Source organism: Malus domestica, chromosome 17 (assembly GCF_042453785.1).
Source record: "Malus domestica chromosome 17, GDT2T_hap1".
NCBI lineage: Eukaryota > Viridiplantae > Streptophyta > Magnoliopsida > Rosales > Rosaceae > Malus > Malus domestica.
The window spans coordinates 10574866-10590813 of record NC_091677.1 but is presented as its reverse complement, the minus strand read 5'-3'; the positions used below and the strand labels follow the sequence as shown (position 1 = coordinate 10590813).

Sequence of the window (15948 nt, the reverse complement as noted above, 5' to 3'; positions counted from 1 at the left end):
TCGATGCAAGAATGGGATTATCTGCAGCTTTTAACTAATTTGACTAGTTTATTATTTAATTTGGGAGGCCGTTTAATCTAATTAGTAATTATGATACCCCTTGTGTTTTCACAACCCCCACCCTACACACACAAGTTTAGAAATAATACTCTTGAGCTTTTAAATCATTTTCACAAAACTCTGTTAAATTCCGTCCATAGATTATCAATGTTGGCAAAAAAAAAAATCTCTAAATTACACACACCCCTAAGTTGTTTTGAAATCATATTTTCAGATTACCCCTCATGCTTTACAGAGTTTTGTGATAAACACTATTGATACTAGCATGTAAAAAGAACCCCTATTGAAATTGGTGTTGCCATACATAAATTTATCATACGTGAGATAATAATGGGAGAGCAGCCCAGTGTGAGACGTAGCCTACTCCCCTACATTCTTAGTGTAGATGATATTGTTTGTTCAAAAAACAAAAGGAGATAGAGAAGAAGGAGAGATTATCATCATTTATGTAAAGAAACAATTGGAAGAAATTGAAATTTACAGAATTAGAACTTTTCAATCTGAAATTTATGTAGCATATGGAATCAGAGGCCTAGATCCACCAAAAATATACTCGGGTAGGTGCCCATCTCCAAGACTCCAAACACCAGCAGAGAGAGAGAGAGAGAGAGAGAAGAAATTAAGAGATGGTCACAGCAAGCTTGCCATGCATCAGTTAATGGGGGCAATGCTCCAGGTACAGTGGCAATCCTCTTTGAAATTCTACGTATGGAAACGCTACGGGTTCGTCGTCGTCCTCGGTCCTCCACCTACACATGAAAGTTGGTTCAACTTAGTTCCATTTGCTTTTATAGCCCAACTATACAGTGCAAAAGAGGGATATATAAAAAAAAAATATATATATATATATATATATATTATTTCTATTTACTATATTTTTTAAATTAAAAATTGACATTTATAGTTGTTTATGTTAATGAGATTTTAAATAAAAACCCATAATTTGTGGGATTAAAAATATTAAAATATAAATTATACTATGGTATGTCTATACATACATACATACATATATAAACATGGGTACATTCTTCAAACCCACAAAAAATAATAATAGATATTAGGCTTAATAACATTAGTAAATTTCTTCGATAAAACTAGACATGAATAAATTCTCAAATAAAAGAAAAAGAATGTACCCATATAAGTTTAAAAATGGATTAGAAAAAAATTGAATAGATTTTATATAAAAAAAATGTTATATTTTACATATAACAAATTGATATATTTAAGAATGGGTACATTTTAAGATTAAAAATTTGAAAAAAATTACATGAATGTGTACTTATAAGATTAAAAAATTGAAAACATTTTTTAAAAAGCTAATGGGTACAAACTTATTTTAATTTTTTATTTATTTTGGAAATTTTTTGAATTAAAAATTAGTTAGGAGTTTAATTAATGTGTGAGTATTAAAATCCTAAATCAATTATTAATTTTTATTTTAAAAAATTATGTAACTGACATGTAAATTTATTCTTACATTAATGCTAGAGACTTTGATCAAAATCTGAAAACTAATAAGGTTTTAGTCAATGAACATTAGTAACTATGGACTGGATACTAATTTTTCCATATATATATAGGTGTGCTTCTGTGACAAAAGTTTTGACACAATTTACTAGCCCGTAGATTATAACATATTGAAGGGTTTAGATTAATCAGACATGACTTGGAAAAAATAACATTGATCTGATTACCTGAAATTCTGTACAAGGTGGTGGAGAAAAACAGCAACTTCAAGCTTCCCAAGTTCAGATCCAGGACAGCATCTAGACCCTCCACCGAAGGGAGTAAATTTCTTGCATACATGGTCTTGGCTTGGTATTTTCTGCCCAAGTTATGTTTTTCACAGTATCATTATTGTGTTTAGATAATATACCATAAGAATAATTGCAAACATTACCAATTAAACTTCATGTCGTTTAAGGCCCATAAGTTCATGTATAAGTAGTCAATGATCGTTACACCCAATAGCACCTTGTTTTGACTGTATTTGATGAGGTCCCAAGTTCAAATTAATTTTGTTGACGAAAGTTGTTGCATGAAAAATGGTTCATCTATAAAATTAACTGGAAACTGGCCAAAGTAACAAATAGACTAATTTCATGTCCTTGTAGGTCTTGAATTACGTACTGTAAACTCCCACCCTTATAAGAGAGATGCGATTAACAATGTAGTGATGACAACATTATATTAATGAAAATTGGAGTCCATAGTAGACAAGTCGTGTTAGATTGAATCATGAGTTTGATATGTGTCATTACCTCCCATCTCCAAGGATCAAACTCAAGAGCACTTGCATGAAGAGAAGGGTCTAAATGAGCTGCACTAAAAACTGGTAAAACTTTCCAGCCAGATGGAATTAAATAATCTGCAGAAAGTTGCACAAAAAAACACTTATTTTTCGTTTAATTAATTAACAGATCAATCGTCACACACTGAAAGTGCAAAGTATAAAAAGTTTGCATGCTATTGTATGTCACCGCATTTTTTAATACTACTTTTACCTCTAAATTTTACATCTTTGAGAGCCTTTCGGTGCACGAATTTTACAACGTTTCCACATCTGAGAGCTTCGTTAATGACCTGCAAATGACATACATGTACATGCTTGCATTCTTCAATTAAGGATGGGCTCATTCTCCCACTTACTTATAACATATTTTTACTATAAAATTTTTATAACTGATACTATTCAATCTTCTAATCAATATTTGAAGATCATCTCTATAAAAAATTATTCGAATTGAATATCATTTTGTCATCTAAATGTATTAAATAAATCAATAGTTTCATCATGAATATGTTATATGATACCTACACCATTGATTTATTTGATACATTTAGATGAGTAAACGATATCCGATTCACATAATTTTTATTATAGAGATGATCTTCAAATGAAGATTAAGAGATTTAATGTGCCAATTGTGAAATTTCGACTATGAAGATACGTTATTTGTAAGTGAAGAATGAGCACATCCCCAATTAGAGGGATGCAAGTATTATAGAAAAAAATGTGCAAATTAAATCTCTGACAAAGAATAAAGCTTGAACAATTATATAATAAAATACTAAAAAAATAGTGAGATTTTTTGTCTTACATTTTGGGTGAATTCCATTTTTTTATAGTCGTCCCAGTTCAGATACTCATCTTTCTGCTTCACTCTTCTAATGTTCTGATGCTCTACCTGTATGTCAAAAAATAAAGGGATGTGATATCTATACATCTCTTTTTACTTTTTATACATTTTTTTTAATTTTTTGCCTTCGGATCGATGAAATAAAGAATATCAACGGATAGAAATTAACAAGGGGTGTGTGAGAAGTAAAAAATGATGTGTGGATAGCACATCCCAAAATAAAATATTAAAAAATTAATATCATTTTGTCTTGGCCAAAAAAGGAGAAATGAATTATAAATAATTGATATATTAAAGGAAGTTAATCAAATGTAACTTACTAACTTTTGTATGAAAGAGGAGATAACTGTTCTTGGGTAAGTAATTACCTTTAATCGTTGTAATGCAGATGGTGATTGGGCTAGAAAATAAACTACCATGGCCATCAAGAGAGAGGTGGTTTCATAGCCACCCAATAGAGAATCCAAGATAAAACTCACTTTCTCATCTTCAGACAAGGAATCAACATCCAGAAGTATCTCAAGGAAATCACTTCTTTTAGTACAAGAATTCGTGCTCCCATCTGCATTTCTTCTTCTTTCCTCTATGATTGCTTTCACAGTTGAAGATATCCTGCTTCTAGCCTGTAAAGAGAAATAATAATTGTCACACTACATGCCTAGCTACTTTTTTGTAATAAACAAGAAGAGAGACCCATACATGTAGCTGATTTTGTATTAAAAAGATATAGAGACTTTTATCTTGGAGGAAAATGTTCTCTTGTCATACTATCTGACAACATATATAAACATACTTACAATCATTAATTATGTTGATTTTTATTTGAATTTGCGATTCTAATTCACAATTTGGCAAAATAAACATTGTTTTGCAAAACAAGTTTGCGTAAAACATTATTCGTATATTAGGTACCTTAACAGCTCTTGCATATGGGGTTCCAGGAATATAGAGAGGAAGAGAAATGAGCCCTCTCATGAAAGTCAGGAAATCTTCAAGAATTTGTGTAGCCTGTGGCTCAACTGGGGTTAAACCTAGCACTTGCTTCACTATTACATTGAATGTGAACTGCACGCATGTGGAACCAAAAATAATTAATATTTGTGTAATTAAACCATATGATCAACATAAAAGAAAGAGAGAAAAATATATACTAATCCATGATAATATATATACTCAAAAATACCTTTCTGGCTTCCTCACAGAAGATGACTTGTGATTTATCTTTCCAAGAGTGAAGTATGCCAATGGCTGTGGCTTCAATGTCACTAAGAAACTCAGGCTTGGTCTTGGTGATGGTGACCAAGGAGACAGCCACATTTCTGAGCCTTTTGTGAGTGTCACCTACAGCCACAAGCATGGAGGATTTTCCAAGGATGCCATGGATAGGCTTTGGATAGCTGCATTCAAACAACTTACCTTCATTCTGAAGTATGAAGTAGTTCAGCTCTTGATCACATGACACAATTGTGGGAGACAAGAACAAATGGGATTTGAACACTTTCCCATACCTGAATTAAAACATAACTGACCATATTTAACTCTAACCTTTAATCAGTTATGTATAAACTAAACAAATAATTTTTAAACAAATATGAATTAAACAATATTGATGTTCGATTACCTAGAACAATGGTGTTTAAGGAAGGCACCAAGAGAATTAGAAGGATGAGGCTTCAAGAAGCTAAGAGTTTCTCCCAACAGAGGCCACCCAAAAGAGCCCTTAGGCGGAAGAGTACCATTAAGCCTTAACAACATTAAGGGCAAGAAGTGGTTTAGAATTAGAACCAAAAGAAAGCCAAAAACCCCAATTAGAAGAACAAGCCAAAAAGTGCTTCCTGCCATGGACAAAGTTGTAAGCTCGAGCGATTGGGGTTTGATTCTTGTTCAGTATATAGCGAACTAAGATGGTGATGGGTGTCCAACTCTACACTACAGGGATAATATATATAGAGAGGAAGGAGAGAGGGTATTATATACTACATACGTTACACGTCTATATACCATAGATTATTACTGTCGATTGAATGAACTTTGTCAGAGAGGTCAGCTGGTCTAGGATCTAGACCCACAGTCTAGGGATACAGAGGAGAGGAGAGGAGAGGGAGAGATTGTAATCCCATCAACTTTGTTACAACCAAGGTATAAAATATCGATGATATCAGAAATATCGGTTGTTCAAAAACACGGAAATTTCGATAGAAATATAGGGATATTATCGATATCCATAAAAATTGAATAAAAACCACGGAAATTGTAAGAAAAACTTGGAAATTTTTATTGAAACTTTGCAAGATGTTTATTTAGTCAATTATCAATTAGTTTATCACAAAAAAAATTGGAAGGAAATGCATTGCATAATGGATTTAACTGATTTAAGTTGATTATATAGCGAGCTGGCAAACATTGTGAGTGTATAAAATATGTAGTAATTAATGAAAGAAATTTAAACACACCATAATCATTTATATATAATGAATTAGTATAATATTTTACACTTTATACATTGTATAGTAAGATACATAAGTGACTTAGTACCATATAGAATTCCTATCAAGGTCTAAAATATCGATGATAACGGAAATATCGGTAGTCCAAAAATACGGAAATTTCGATGGAAATATCAGGATAATATCGATATTTTAGACCTTGGTTACAACAACGATTATTGTATTAATAAGGTAAAAAAGAATTAGAGCATTTCGCAATTTATATTCTTATATTCGAGTTTTACAAAGGTCGTCGCCTTTGGTTTTCATCTCCGATTCAAAATCTTATGTTTATTTGGAGATTTGACTACAATATTTGGTTATATGTTTTTAATGCATTATTATCTGACGAGTAGATATAGTTATGTGAATATATATACATATATATGTATGTATATATATATATATTTGATACAATGGTCATTTTATTATTATAAAAAATACATATAATATTTATAAGGCAGTATCCAATTTTAGACCTATTCTTATATTTTGAGTTCTAAATTTCAGTTTTAACCATTTGGGTATGCACATTCGAAATGGTTGGAATCAAAATTCAATCTTACTTGGCTAGAAATTCAAATATGAGTCCTAACTTTTAAGTCTTCCGTGCATTGGAGATGTTTTACTTTATATTTAGAGTTCTAAATTTCCAATACATTAGAGATGCTCTTATGATTACGGGTTCAAGCTTATGTTAAGGAAAGTAATTTCAGCACATATTTTTTTTCTTTTTACACATATTTTTTAATTCTTGATTTTTAAATTGAATAAACAAAAAAAGTTAAGGGACATAAATTGTTAGGAGTACTAAGATCCAATGGTTATGAAATGGACAAGTGTCAAATGAGTATGAAGTTAGTTGAGTTGGTTATGTTGTGACTTAGAGTGTAAGCTACCAAAGGGATATTATAAATAGCTTGTAACAAATCATTGTAACTAATAAGAAAAGAATATTACAGTTGAATAACTGATTTTCTCTCTCTAAACTCTAATTCTTCTACTTCTCTCTCTGTCTTTCTTTCTTCATTCTTTCTTGTATCTGTATAATCCTCTTCTTCAAGAACCTATGATGGTTTACATGGTATCAGAGCCCGAACAAGCGTAAAACGCTTGTCGGTTTTGTCGATCTTGGTTTCGATTGCTTCCGCTACTGTGATTGCTTTTCTTTTGCTTTGGTTTTCTGGAATATTGGGTTCTTGTTGATCGTGTTTCTGATATATTGGGGTGTTGTTTCTGCAAATCTTCGTCTGGTTCTTCACTCGTTAAAGGGTGCATACCAACTGTTTGTGATTTAGTGTCAGTCAAGATTCTTTGGAATTTCTCTACAATTTGCAACAATGGTAACAGCAGCTCAGTTACAGATCTTACAGTCTCCGATTACTTCGTTGATTTCGTCTGTTTCCAGTTCGGTTAATGTGAAATTGGACGAGACGAACTATTTGGCTTGGCATTTTCAGATGCAGCTCCTTCTTGAAGGCCATAGCATCATTGGTTTTGTTGATGGTTCAATGCCGTGTCCTGCTGAATTCAGTCAAGATTCCTCTGCTACTTCTACAGTTTTGTCTAGTGATTCGTCTACACGGATTCCTTCTGATGACTACATTATATGGAAGATGCATGATAAGGCATTAATGCAATTGATCACTGCGCCTCTATCTCCTGCTGCAGTTTCTTGTGTCATTGGAAGTACTAGCTCCAAAGAATTGTGGACTCGTCTTAAAGATCAATTTTCTACAGTCACAAGAACGAGTATTTTCCAACTCAAATCCAAACTTCAGACAATAAAGAAGGGTACTGATTCTGTCACATTATATTTGCAGAAAATTAAGGAAGCAAGAGATTTGTTGTCTGCTGCTGGTGTATTCTTCGATGATGATGACATTGTGATTCTTACACTAAATGGTTTGCCTGCTGAATTCAATACCATACGGTCTGTGATCAGGGGTCGGGAGAGTGTGATATCACTGAAAGATCTTCGATCTCAATTACTTGCTGAAGAAACTTTGCTTGAAAATTGTTCTCATTCACCTGTGTTGTCTGCATTAATGGCTCAAAGTAATGGTTTACCTTCCAAGAATCAGTCTTTTTTCTGGGAATTATGGTAACAATAACCATGCTAGTCCGAATTCGACTGCATACAAGTCTTTCAATAATACCAAAGGCAGGAATCGGTTCACTCCTAACTTCAATCCCAAGTATGGCAATTACAAGAATTTTCATTCAAGTCCTGCTCCTGGAATCCTTGGTACTTCACCACCAAGATCAAACAATTATGGATTTCTGTCTCAACCTTGTCAAATCTGTGGGAAACACAATCATTTGGCATCAACATGTCGTTTTCGTAATACAAACTCTGTACAGGGTTGTCAAATTTGTGGAAAGAACAACCATTTTGCGGATACTGCTCCTTCTGGTTGTACTCTATGTGGAAATCAATATCACAGTGCAGACACATGTTTTCAAAAGAATTCTAATCCTCAACTCAATGCTCTACATGCTGCAACACCTAGTGGTCCATATTCTCCATTCACAGTGCCAGTGCCATCTGCACCATCCCAGCAACAAGTATGGCTTACTGATTCTGGTGCCAATAATCACATGACCTCAGATTTGAGTAATCTCTCCTTGGCAACTCCATATCCATCACATGAGACAATTCAGACAGCGAATGGTGAAGGTTTAGCAATATCTCATATTGGTTCTACACTTCTCAGACCTTCAAAGCAGCCTATTAAACTTACTTCAGTTCTTTATGTACCCAAATTGTCTCAAAATCTGTTGTCTGTGCATAGGATTTGTCTGGATAATAATTGTTGGTTGATTTTTGATGTGTTTTCTTTTTGGATTCAGGACAAAGCCACAGGGAGGATACTTTACAAAGGGCTGTGTAACAATGGATTGTACCCCATCATTTCTTCAACATCTCCTGCAGCAAGCTTCACAGGACATCCTGCAGCCTTTCTGGGAAAGCAAGTTCCTCACAGTATTTGGCATAAGAGATTAGGTCACCCTTCAAATTCAATAGTTTCTCAGGTTCTTACATCGTCAAATGTTTTATGTGTTATTGATACAAACCCATCTCTGTGTCAGACCTGTTTAGAGGGCAAATTTAGCAAATTGCCATTTTCTTCTTCCCTAGTCAAGTCTGTCAAACCTTTTGATATTGTTCATAGTGATGTGTGGGGGCCTGCTCCGTGTATTTCTTTTGACGGTTTCAAATACTATGTCACTCTCATTGATCATTGTACAAAATATTCCTGGATTTTTCCTATCTGCAATAAAAGTGATGTTTTTGGAATCTTTAGGGCCTTTTACAATTTTATTCTCAATCAGTTTCAAGTCTCTATTAAAACTCTTCAAAGTGATGGTGGTGGTGAGTATGTTAGTAAGGCATTTCAAACATTCTTATATGATAAAGGCATCCATCATCAAGTGTCTTGTCCTCATACACCCGAACAAAATGGCATTGCCGAAAGGAAACACAGACACATCATTGAAACATCTATCACTTTGTTACAAACTGCATCTCTACCATCCCTGTTTTGGTCAGTTGCTTGTCAAACTTCAGTGTGCTTAATCAACAGGATGCCATCTCCTTCTTTACACAACCAGTCTCCATTCCAATTGCTGTATAATTCAAAACCTGAGATCCAACATCTGAAAGTTTTTGGCTGTTCTTGTTATCCTTGGTTAAAACCTTACACCAACACTAAACTAGATCCTAGAACAACCAAATGTGTATTTTTGGGGTATGCATCTAAGTATAAAGGGTATATCTGCTATGATGTGACTAAAAACAAAATCTATATATCTAGACATGTCATTTTTGATGAGACCGAGTTTCCTTATCGGTTTCTTCACACTACACATCACTCTACTTCTTCATCACTGCCATCAGTCATTCAAACCCCAAGTCCAGTTCCAGATCACAATAATGTTCTTGTGTTCCCACACCATAACTATCATATGAATTCCTCATCAAATAATGTCATGCCAAATACTGTACCTATTCCAATCTCAGAAAGGTCTACTACCCATCCCGGGACAGTTTCAATCTCAGATACAGATTCTCCATGTTGCAGTCAATCCATTGCTACATCACCAACACAGCCCTTGTCTTCCATACTCCCTGTGGTACCTGAATTCCAACCTGACCAATTGCAAGTGGTTCTCTCCATACCTCCTGTTAACCTCCACCCCATGCAGACAAGATCTAAAAGTGGTATTATTAAGAAGATTGCTCTTCTTGCGGCTGTTCATGACAATGGAGGTGTTGACTTGACTCAAGTGGAACCTGCCACTTATAAATCTGCTTTAAAGACTCCAGTATGGTATGAGGCTATGAAAGAGGAGATTGCTGCATTACACTCTCAGGGTACATGGTCTTTGGTTCCTCTACCAAAACATAAGAATTTAGTTGGTTCCAAATGGGTGTTTAAGATAAAAAAGAATGCTGATGGGTCAATTGGGAGGTATAAGGCCCGACTGGTCGTTCAAGGCTTTAATCAAGAAGAAGGGATTGACTATGGGGAAACCTTTAGTCCGGTTGTTAAACCAACAACAGTGCGGTTAGTCTTAGCTTTATCAGCACACTTTGGTTGGTCATTGCGACAGTTGGATGTGAAAAATGCGTTCCTTCATGGTATTTTGCATGAAGAGGTGTACTTGGCCCAACCACCTGGTTTTGTTGATCTTCATCATGAGGACTATGTTTGCAGATTACATAAGTCTTTATACGGATTGAAACAGGCACCTAGAGCCTGGAATGAGAGATTTACCTCATTTCTACCATCTTTGGGGTTTACATCTACTTATACTGATCCTTCTTTGTTTGTGAAACTGGTTGACAGTTCTGTGGTCATTTTACTTCTGTATGTGGATGACATTATTATTACTGGCAGTGCAACTACAGCAATCACTGAGGTTATTCAGTCACTTGCTAAGGAATTTGATATTAAAGATTTGGGTCCTTTACATTATTTTCTAGGGATTCAAATCTTGCAAAAGAAGGATGGCCTGTTTCTTTCTCAAGATAAGTATGTTACAGATTTGTTAACTAAGTCTGAAATGCTGCTGTCTAAACCATGTGCCACTCCCTGTTTGCCATATAACCGATTGCTCAAAGATGATGGGAAACCTTTTAATAATCCGGCTCTTTATAGAAGTTTAGTTGGAGCTTTACACGACTTGACATTTACTCGACCTGACATCGCTTTTGCAGTACATCAGGTGTGTCAGTTTATGCAGCACCCTATGGACTCTCATTTCATGGCAGTTAAACGGATCCTTCGGTACTTAAGAGCTACTCAAGGTTGTGGTATTCATTATGTCAAGGGTTCCCTGGATATTACTGCATATAGTGATGCAGACTGGGCTGGCGATCCTAATGATCGCCGGTCAACCACTGGCATGGTTGTATTTTTGGGCTCTAATCCTATTTCGTGGTCATCCAAGAAGCAAAATACTGTCTCTCGTTCCTCCACAGAAGCTGAATATCGGGCTCTATCCACTACAGCTGCTGAACTTGATTGGATCAACCAATTGTTGGCGTTTCTGCATATTCCAGTTATAGAAAAGCCGGTCCTCTTCTGTGACAATTTATCTGCTATAGCACTGACTTTAAATCCAGTTCAACATCAGCGAACGAAACACATAGAGGTTGATGTGCATTTTGTTCGTGAGAGGGTCGCAACACAGCAATTGCAGGTTCATTTTGTGTCTTCAACCGAGCAGTTTGCTGACATACTGACAAAAGGCTTGTCTGCTCCTCTCTTTCAGTCTCATTGTGCCAATCTCAGGCTCAAATTCTCTGCCCCTGAGCTTGAGGGGGGATGTTAGGAGTACTAAGATCCAATGGTTATGAAATGGACAAGTGTCAAATGAGTATGAAGTTAGTTGAGTTGATTATGTTGTGACTTAGAGTGTAAGCTACAAAGGGATATTATAAATAGCTTGTAACAAATCATTGTAACTAATAAGAAAAGAATATTACAGTTGAATAACTGATTTTCTCTCTCTAAACTCTAATTCTTCTACTTCTCTCTCTGTCTTTCTTTCTTCATTCTTTCTTGTATCTGTATAATCCTCTTCTTCAAGAACCTATGATGGTTTACATAAATAAATATGTGCAAAAAGAAGAAATTGGGTGCATATATCATTTTCTTATGTTAGAGGTCTGGTTCGATTTTCCATGGGTTTGAAGACAAAATGTTGCACACTTGAGAGATTTTATAGTGTGATTGTTACACGAGATGGTACACTACGTATCTCTATATAAATGGTGGGATATGTATGTTAAAAGGTTAATAACTTAAAAATTAAAAAATTTCACTACTTACATAAAAACACGTGGTGTATCATCCGTGTTTCGTTACAACTAAAAATTTCTCGCACATTTTAATACATAAAAGAGAATGCCAACAAGAGACTCAAAAGTATGATACTTTCTGTCACTTTACAATTTAACTAATACTTTTTGTCACTTCACAATTTAACATTAATTTTTATATCCATCTTATAAGCATTTTGATAAAAAAAAAATATGAAATTACAGAGAGTCGAGAATCCAATTTATAAAAGATCCTTCTTAACTCTACATAAAATTAAAAAGTTTACTTAGTTGCCAAATCACCGTTCCCGACATATATACATGCTTATGCATGCTCTCTGTTACTTTTGTTTTTTCATACCAGTCACACCACCCTTCTGTCACACAAAAGCTTTGAGTCCTTGTTTGCAACGTGAAATTTTTCAAAGTGTTAGGTATTTAAATGGGTACTGCACATATCATAAAATAAAAGGAAAACTAATGAAAATGATTTGAAAACTTTGAGTTTTAATGATAAGAACAAAATAAAGGGTAAAGTGAATAGTACTAGGATTGACTTTTTAGTGTAAAAATGTGGTTTTTCGTTAAAGTGAACAGTACCGGGTGCTTTTCGTTAAAGTTCCCTAAAATAAATGGGGAAACAAAAAAATATATCATTTTTTTCACGTGTATTATAACATGTGAAATACCGTTTAAACACACAACGCTTAAATCTATGATTTTCTCCACAAGTATTATAACATGTAGAAGGTGCTTAAATCTCTCGTCTGCGACATACCTACCCACCTGCTGCGCAGGAGAGAAGGAGCTTAGCATATTTAATAGGGCGACAATTAGGCTTATACCTAAGCACATAAAGAAAGCTATATTAATCAAAGTCATTGCATGGCCACCCTAACACAAGTTACAGTATCTTTCAAGGATCATGGTCGGCTAATCCACGTTTCTACTTTGACTTATCATATTGTATCAAGGATCAAGGTCGACTAATATTCAAAGCCGCCGTAGATTATTTGTGAAGTTTGTTAGCTACACTGATTAAGAACATATGCTTATTTTATATATTTAGTACTTATAAAAATGCCTAATTACAAACACATTGATGTAAAAAGACAAATAGATCTTCATATAACGTCAGTTTAGCATTCCAAACAAAAGCACTGGTGAGGAGAAGAGCTAATCATTATATATATATTCTTGCAAAAACGAAGAATTAAATTGAAACTTGAAATCTGATACCAGTAAGTTTAGGGCAGTGCTATTTTCACTCCCAAAAAGCTTCTTGCCCTTATCTGAAAAGTGTTAAAAAAATATTATTTATACGTATACTACTTCCAAAGAGGCATGAAGCTTTCTGAAAATTACAAATAACGCTCCCCTTTAATCTATTATAGTCATCTCTTTTCTTTTTTGACTCCTTTTGCTGCACATGACCGGGAAGGGAGAGATTCACATGTATCATATCTGTTAGTGCGGCGTTTAGGCCCTAATACAAAAGTCTTTAACATATGCATGCGATTGGAATTAAGCCACATCAACGATGTTTAATCATAAAAGGTTGCCCTTAATTGTTGTTCAATGTGTTTATAATTAAATGGATGCGAATTTGTGGTACTATTTTTTTACACAATTTTTGACACATTTTTGTGAGGCTACTACTGCGTAATGTATTTCAACGATCTGAATCGTCCATCTTTTGGAGCATTGTTCATAGATCATCATTGCTAAAAATTAGACAAATCTAAAACTATGAAGACATTCATTTGTAGTGAATGAAATTGACGAATATGATTCTACAAAGAAACCCTAAATTCTTAATTCAACGGTCATATAATTTCGAATTTGGATGATTTTTTTGTGATATTTGAGGGAAGACCTGAAAAATAAACGATTTGAACCATTAAAATACATTACAGAGTAGAGCCCACAAAAATAAATATAAAAATTTGTGTAAAAAAATAGTGTTACAGATCCGCCATAGTTATAATATATAAATTACTACTTATCATCGAGGTCACAGACGTGCAAACCCAACCTTTATATTCGGTGCTCTTTCATTTATTTATTTTAATTTTAGTTTTTATTTTTATTTTTATAACCAATACATGGATGAACTAGCTATCTAGATTGAGCAGCACATGGACACCCTATTGGAAGAACCTTTATTGATGTTGCAAGTTCTAAGTTTTATCCTTTTTTCAACCAAAAACAAAATAAAATTAAAAGTTTTACCTTTTGTAATAAATTATATATCAAGATGCAATTATTGTGATGTTAACAAAAACAAAATGTACAAGTAGAAAAATTAATCCTATATATTCCTGGCCACAAAAGTACAACAATTAACAAAGTAAAATATGATGGATTGTCTTTGATTTCTTCTTCTTAAATCTGTTGGGATTAGAGTAGTGTATAAAGTCATCCACAACAATAGAACAGATTGTGTAGGATTGTGGAAGAAGCTGATCTTTAGTATATTTGTAACTTTTTTGCCTACAAAACAATTTTTATATTTTACTTTTGGAGGAAAAGAAAAAAGTATTCGTTCACGTACCAAAAGCTCTATCTTATTTGCATGTAACTATAAATGCACCCAAAAAATTAAAAGTTTCAATTTTAATTATAGAAATGAAGTCTATGCCAACAAGCAAGATGACATTAATTTAAGTTTCATTTGTGAAATGGCTCTCACAAATCAATTTTGTCTTTTTGTTAACATGCTATTAATTTTTTTGTTAGTGTATTGATGTGGCACATGAGCAAGGACTGATCTACTTGGGACAAGGTGGGTCAGCTGACCCTGCGCCCCCCCCCCCCCAAGCTCAGAAACTCTCCATAGAAGAGTTGGGTGCTGCCTTTGAGAATCTGAGATGCCGTTGAAAATTGCCCACTAACTACTCGACGAAAGCCTTTATGGGCATTGGGTAGGGTAAGGTAGCCGCTAACCTCATGCTTTGGTATGCATTGCTATGACATTTTTCGATAGGCTCACTCGGCATGTGTTGGCATTTTTCGGCATGCTCACTCAAAAGCTATTGACATCAGTCGACATGCTCGTTTGAAAGTTGTTGGCATATGTCGACAAGCCTACATTATGACTTAGCAAATGACCTCAGACCTACCAACAACAACAACAACAACAACAACAACAAAGCCTTTTCCCACTAAGTGGGGTTGGCTATATGAATCCTAGAACGTCATTGCGCTCGGTTTTGTGTCATGTCCTCCGTTAGATCCAAGTAAGTCTTTTCTTAGAGTCTCTTCCAAAGTTTTCCTAGGTCTTCCTCTACCCCTTCGGCCCTAAACCTCTGTCCCGTAGTCACATCTTCGAACCGGAGCGTCAGTAGGCCTTCTTTGCACATGTCCAAATCACCGGAACTGATTTTCTCTCATCTTTCCTTCAATTTCGGCTACTCCTACTTTACCTCGGATATCCTCATTCCCAATCTTATCCTTTCTCGTGTGCCCACACATCCCACGAAGCATCCTCATCTCCGCCACACCCATTTTGTGTACGTGTTGATGCTTCACCGCCCAACATTCTGTGCCATACAACATCGCTGGCCTTATTGCCGTCCTATAAAATTTTCCCTTGAGCTTCAGTGGCCTACGACGTTCACACAACACGCCGGATGCACTCTTACACTTCATCCATCCAGCTTGTATTCTATGGTTGAGATCTCCATCTAATTCTCCGTTCTCTTGCACGATAGATCCTAGGTAGGGAAAACGGTCGCTTTTTGTGATCTTCGCTAGATTGCTCCGGTCATTAGTGTGGATAAGTATATAAATGGATAGGGACAGGAAAGCAAACACAAGATGTACGTGGTTCACCCAGATTGGCTACGTCCACGGAATAGAGGAGTTCTCATTAATTGTGAAAGGTTTACACAAGTACATAGGTTCAAGCTCTCCTTTAGTGAGTACA

General features: G+C 34.9%; 1 protein-coding gene across 1 annotated transcript; it reads right to left on the bottom strand.

The window, feature by feature from the left end:
- Positions 1–477: 477 nt before the first annotated feature.
- On the bottom strand, positions 478–5130 carry LOC103405248 (cytochrome P450 724B1-like). The gene is made up of 9 exons (XM_008344225.4): positions 4825–5130; positions 4387–4711; positions 4116–4268; positions 3572–3826; positions 3165–3251; positions 2568–2646; positions 2325–2431; positions 1758–1888; positions 478–809 (listed from the first exon to the last, which is right to left on the bottom strand). The coding sequence occupies exons 1-9, from the start codon at positions 5043–5045 to the stop codon at positions 716–718; spliced, it is 1452 nt and encodes a 483-aa protein (XP_008342447.3). The 5' UTR covers positions 5046–5130; the 3' UTR covers positions 478–715.
- Positions 5131–15948: the final 10818 nt, after the last annotated feature.

What these genes read in the sequence shown, in the direction of transcription:
- LOC103405248 (XM_008344225.4), bottom strand. Translation starts at nt 5,045, where the DNA reads ATGGCAGGAAGCACTTTTTGGCTTGTTCTTCTAATTGGGGTTTTTGGC. An exon ending in TCTGTGAGGAAGCCAGAAAG is followed by an intron (nt 4,269 to 4,386) that starts GTATTTTTGAGT and finishes ACATGCGTGCAG; the next exon opens with TTCACATTCAATGTAATAGT. An exon ending in TTGATCCTTGGAGATGGGAG is followed by an intron (nt 1,889 to 2,324) that starts GTAATGACACAT and finishes TAACTTGGGCAG; the next exon opens with AAAATACCAAGCCAAGACCA.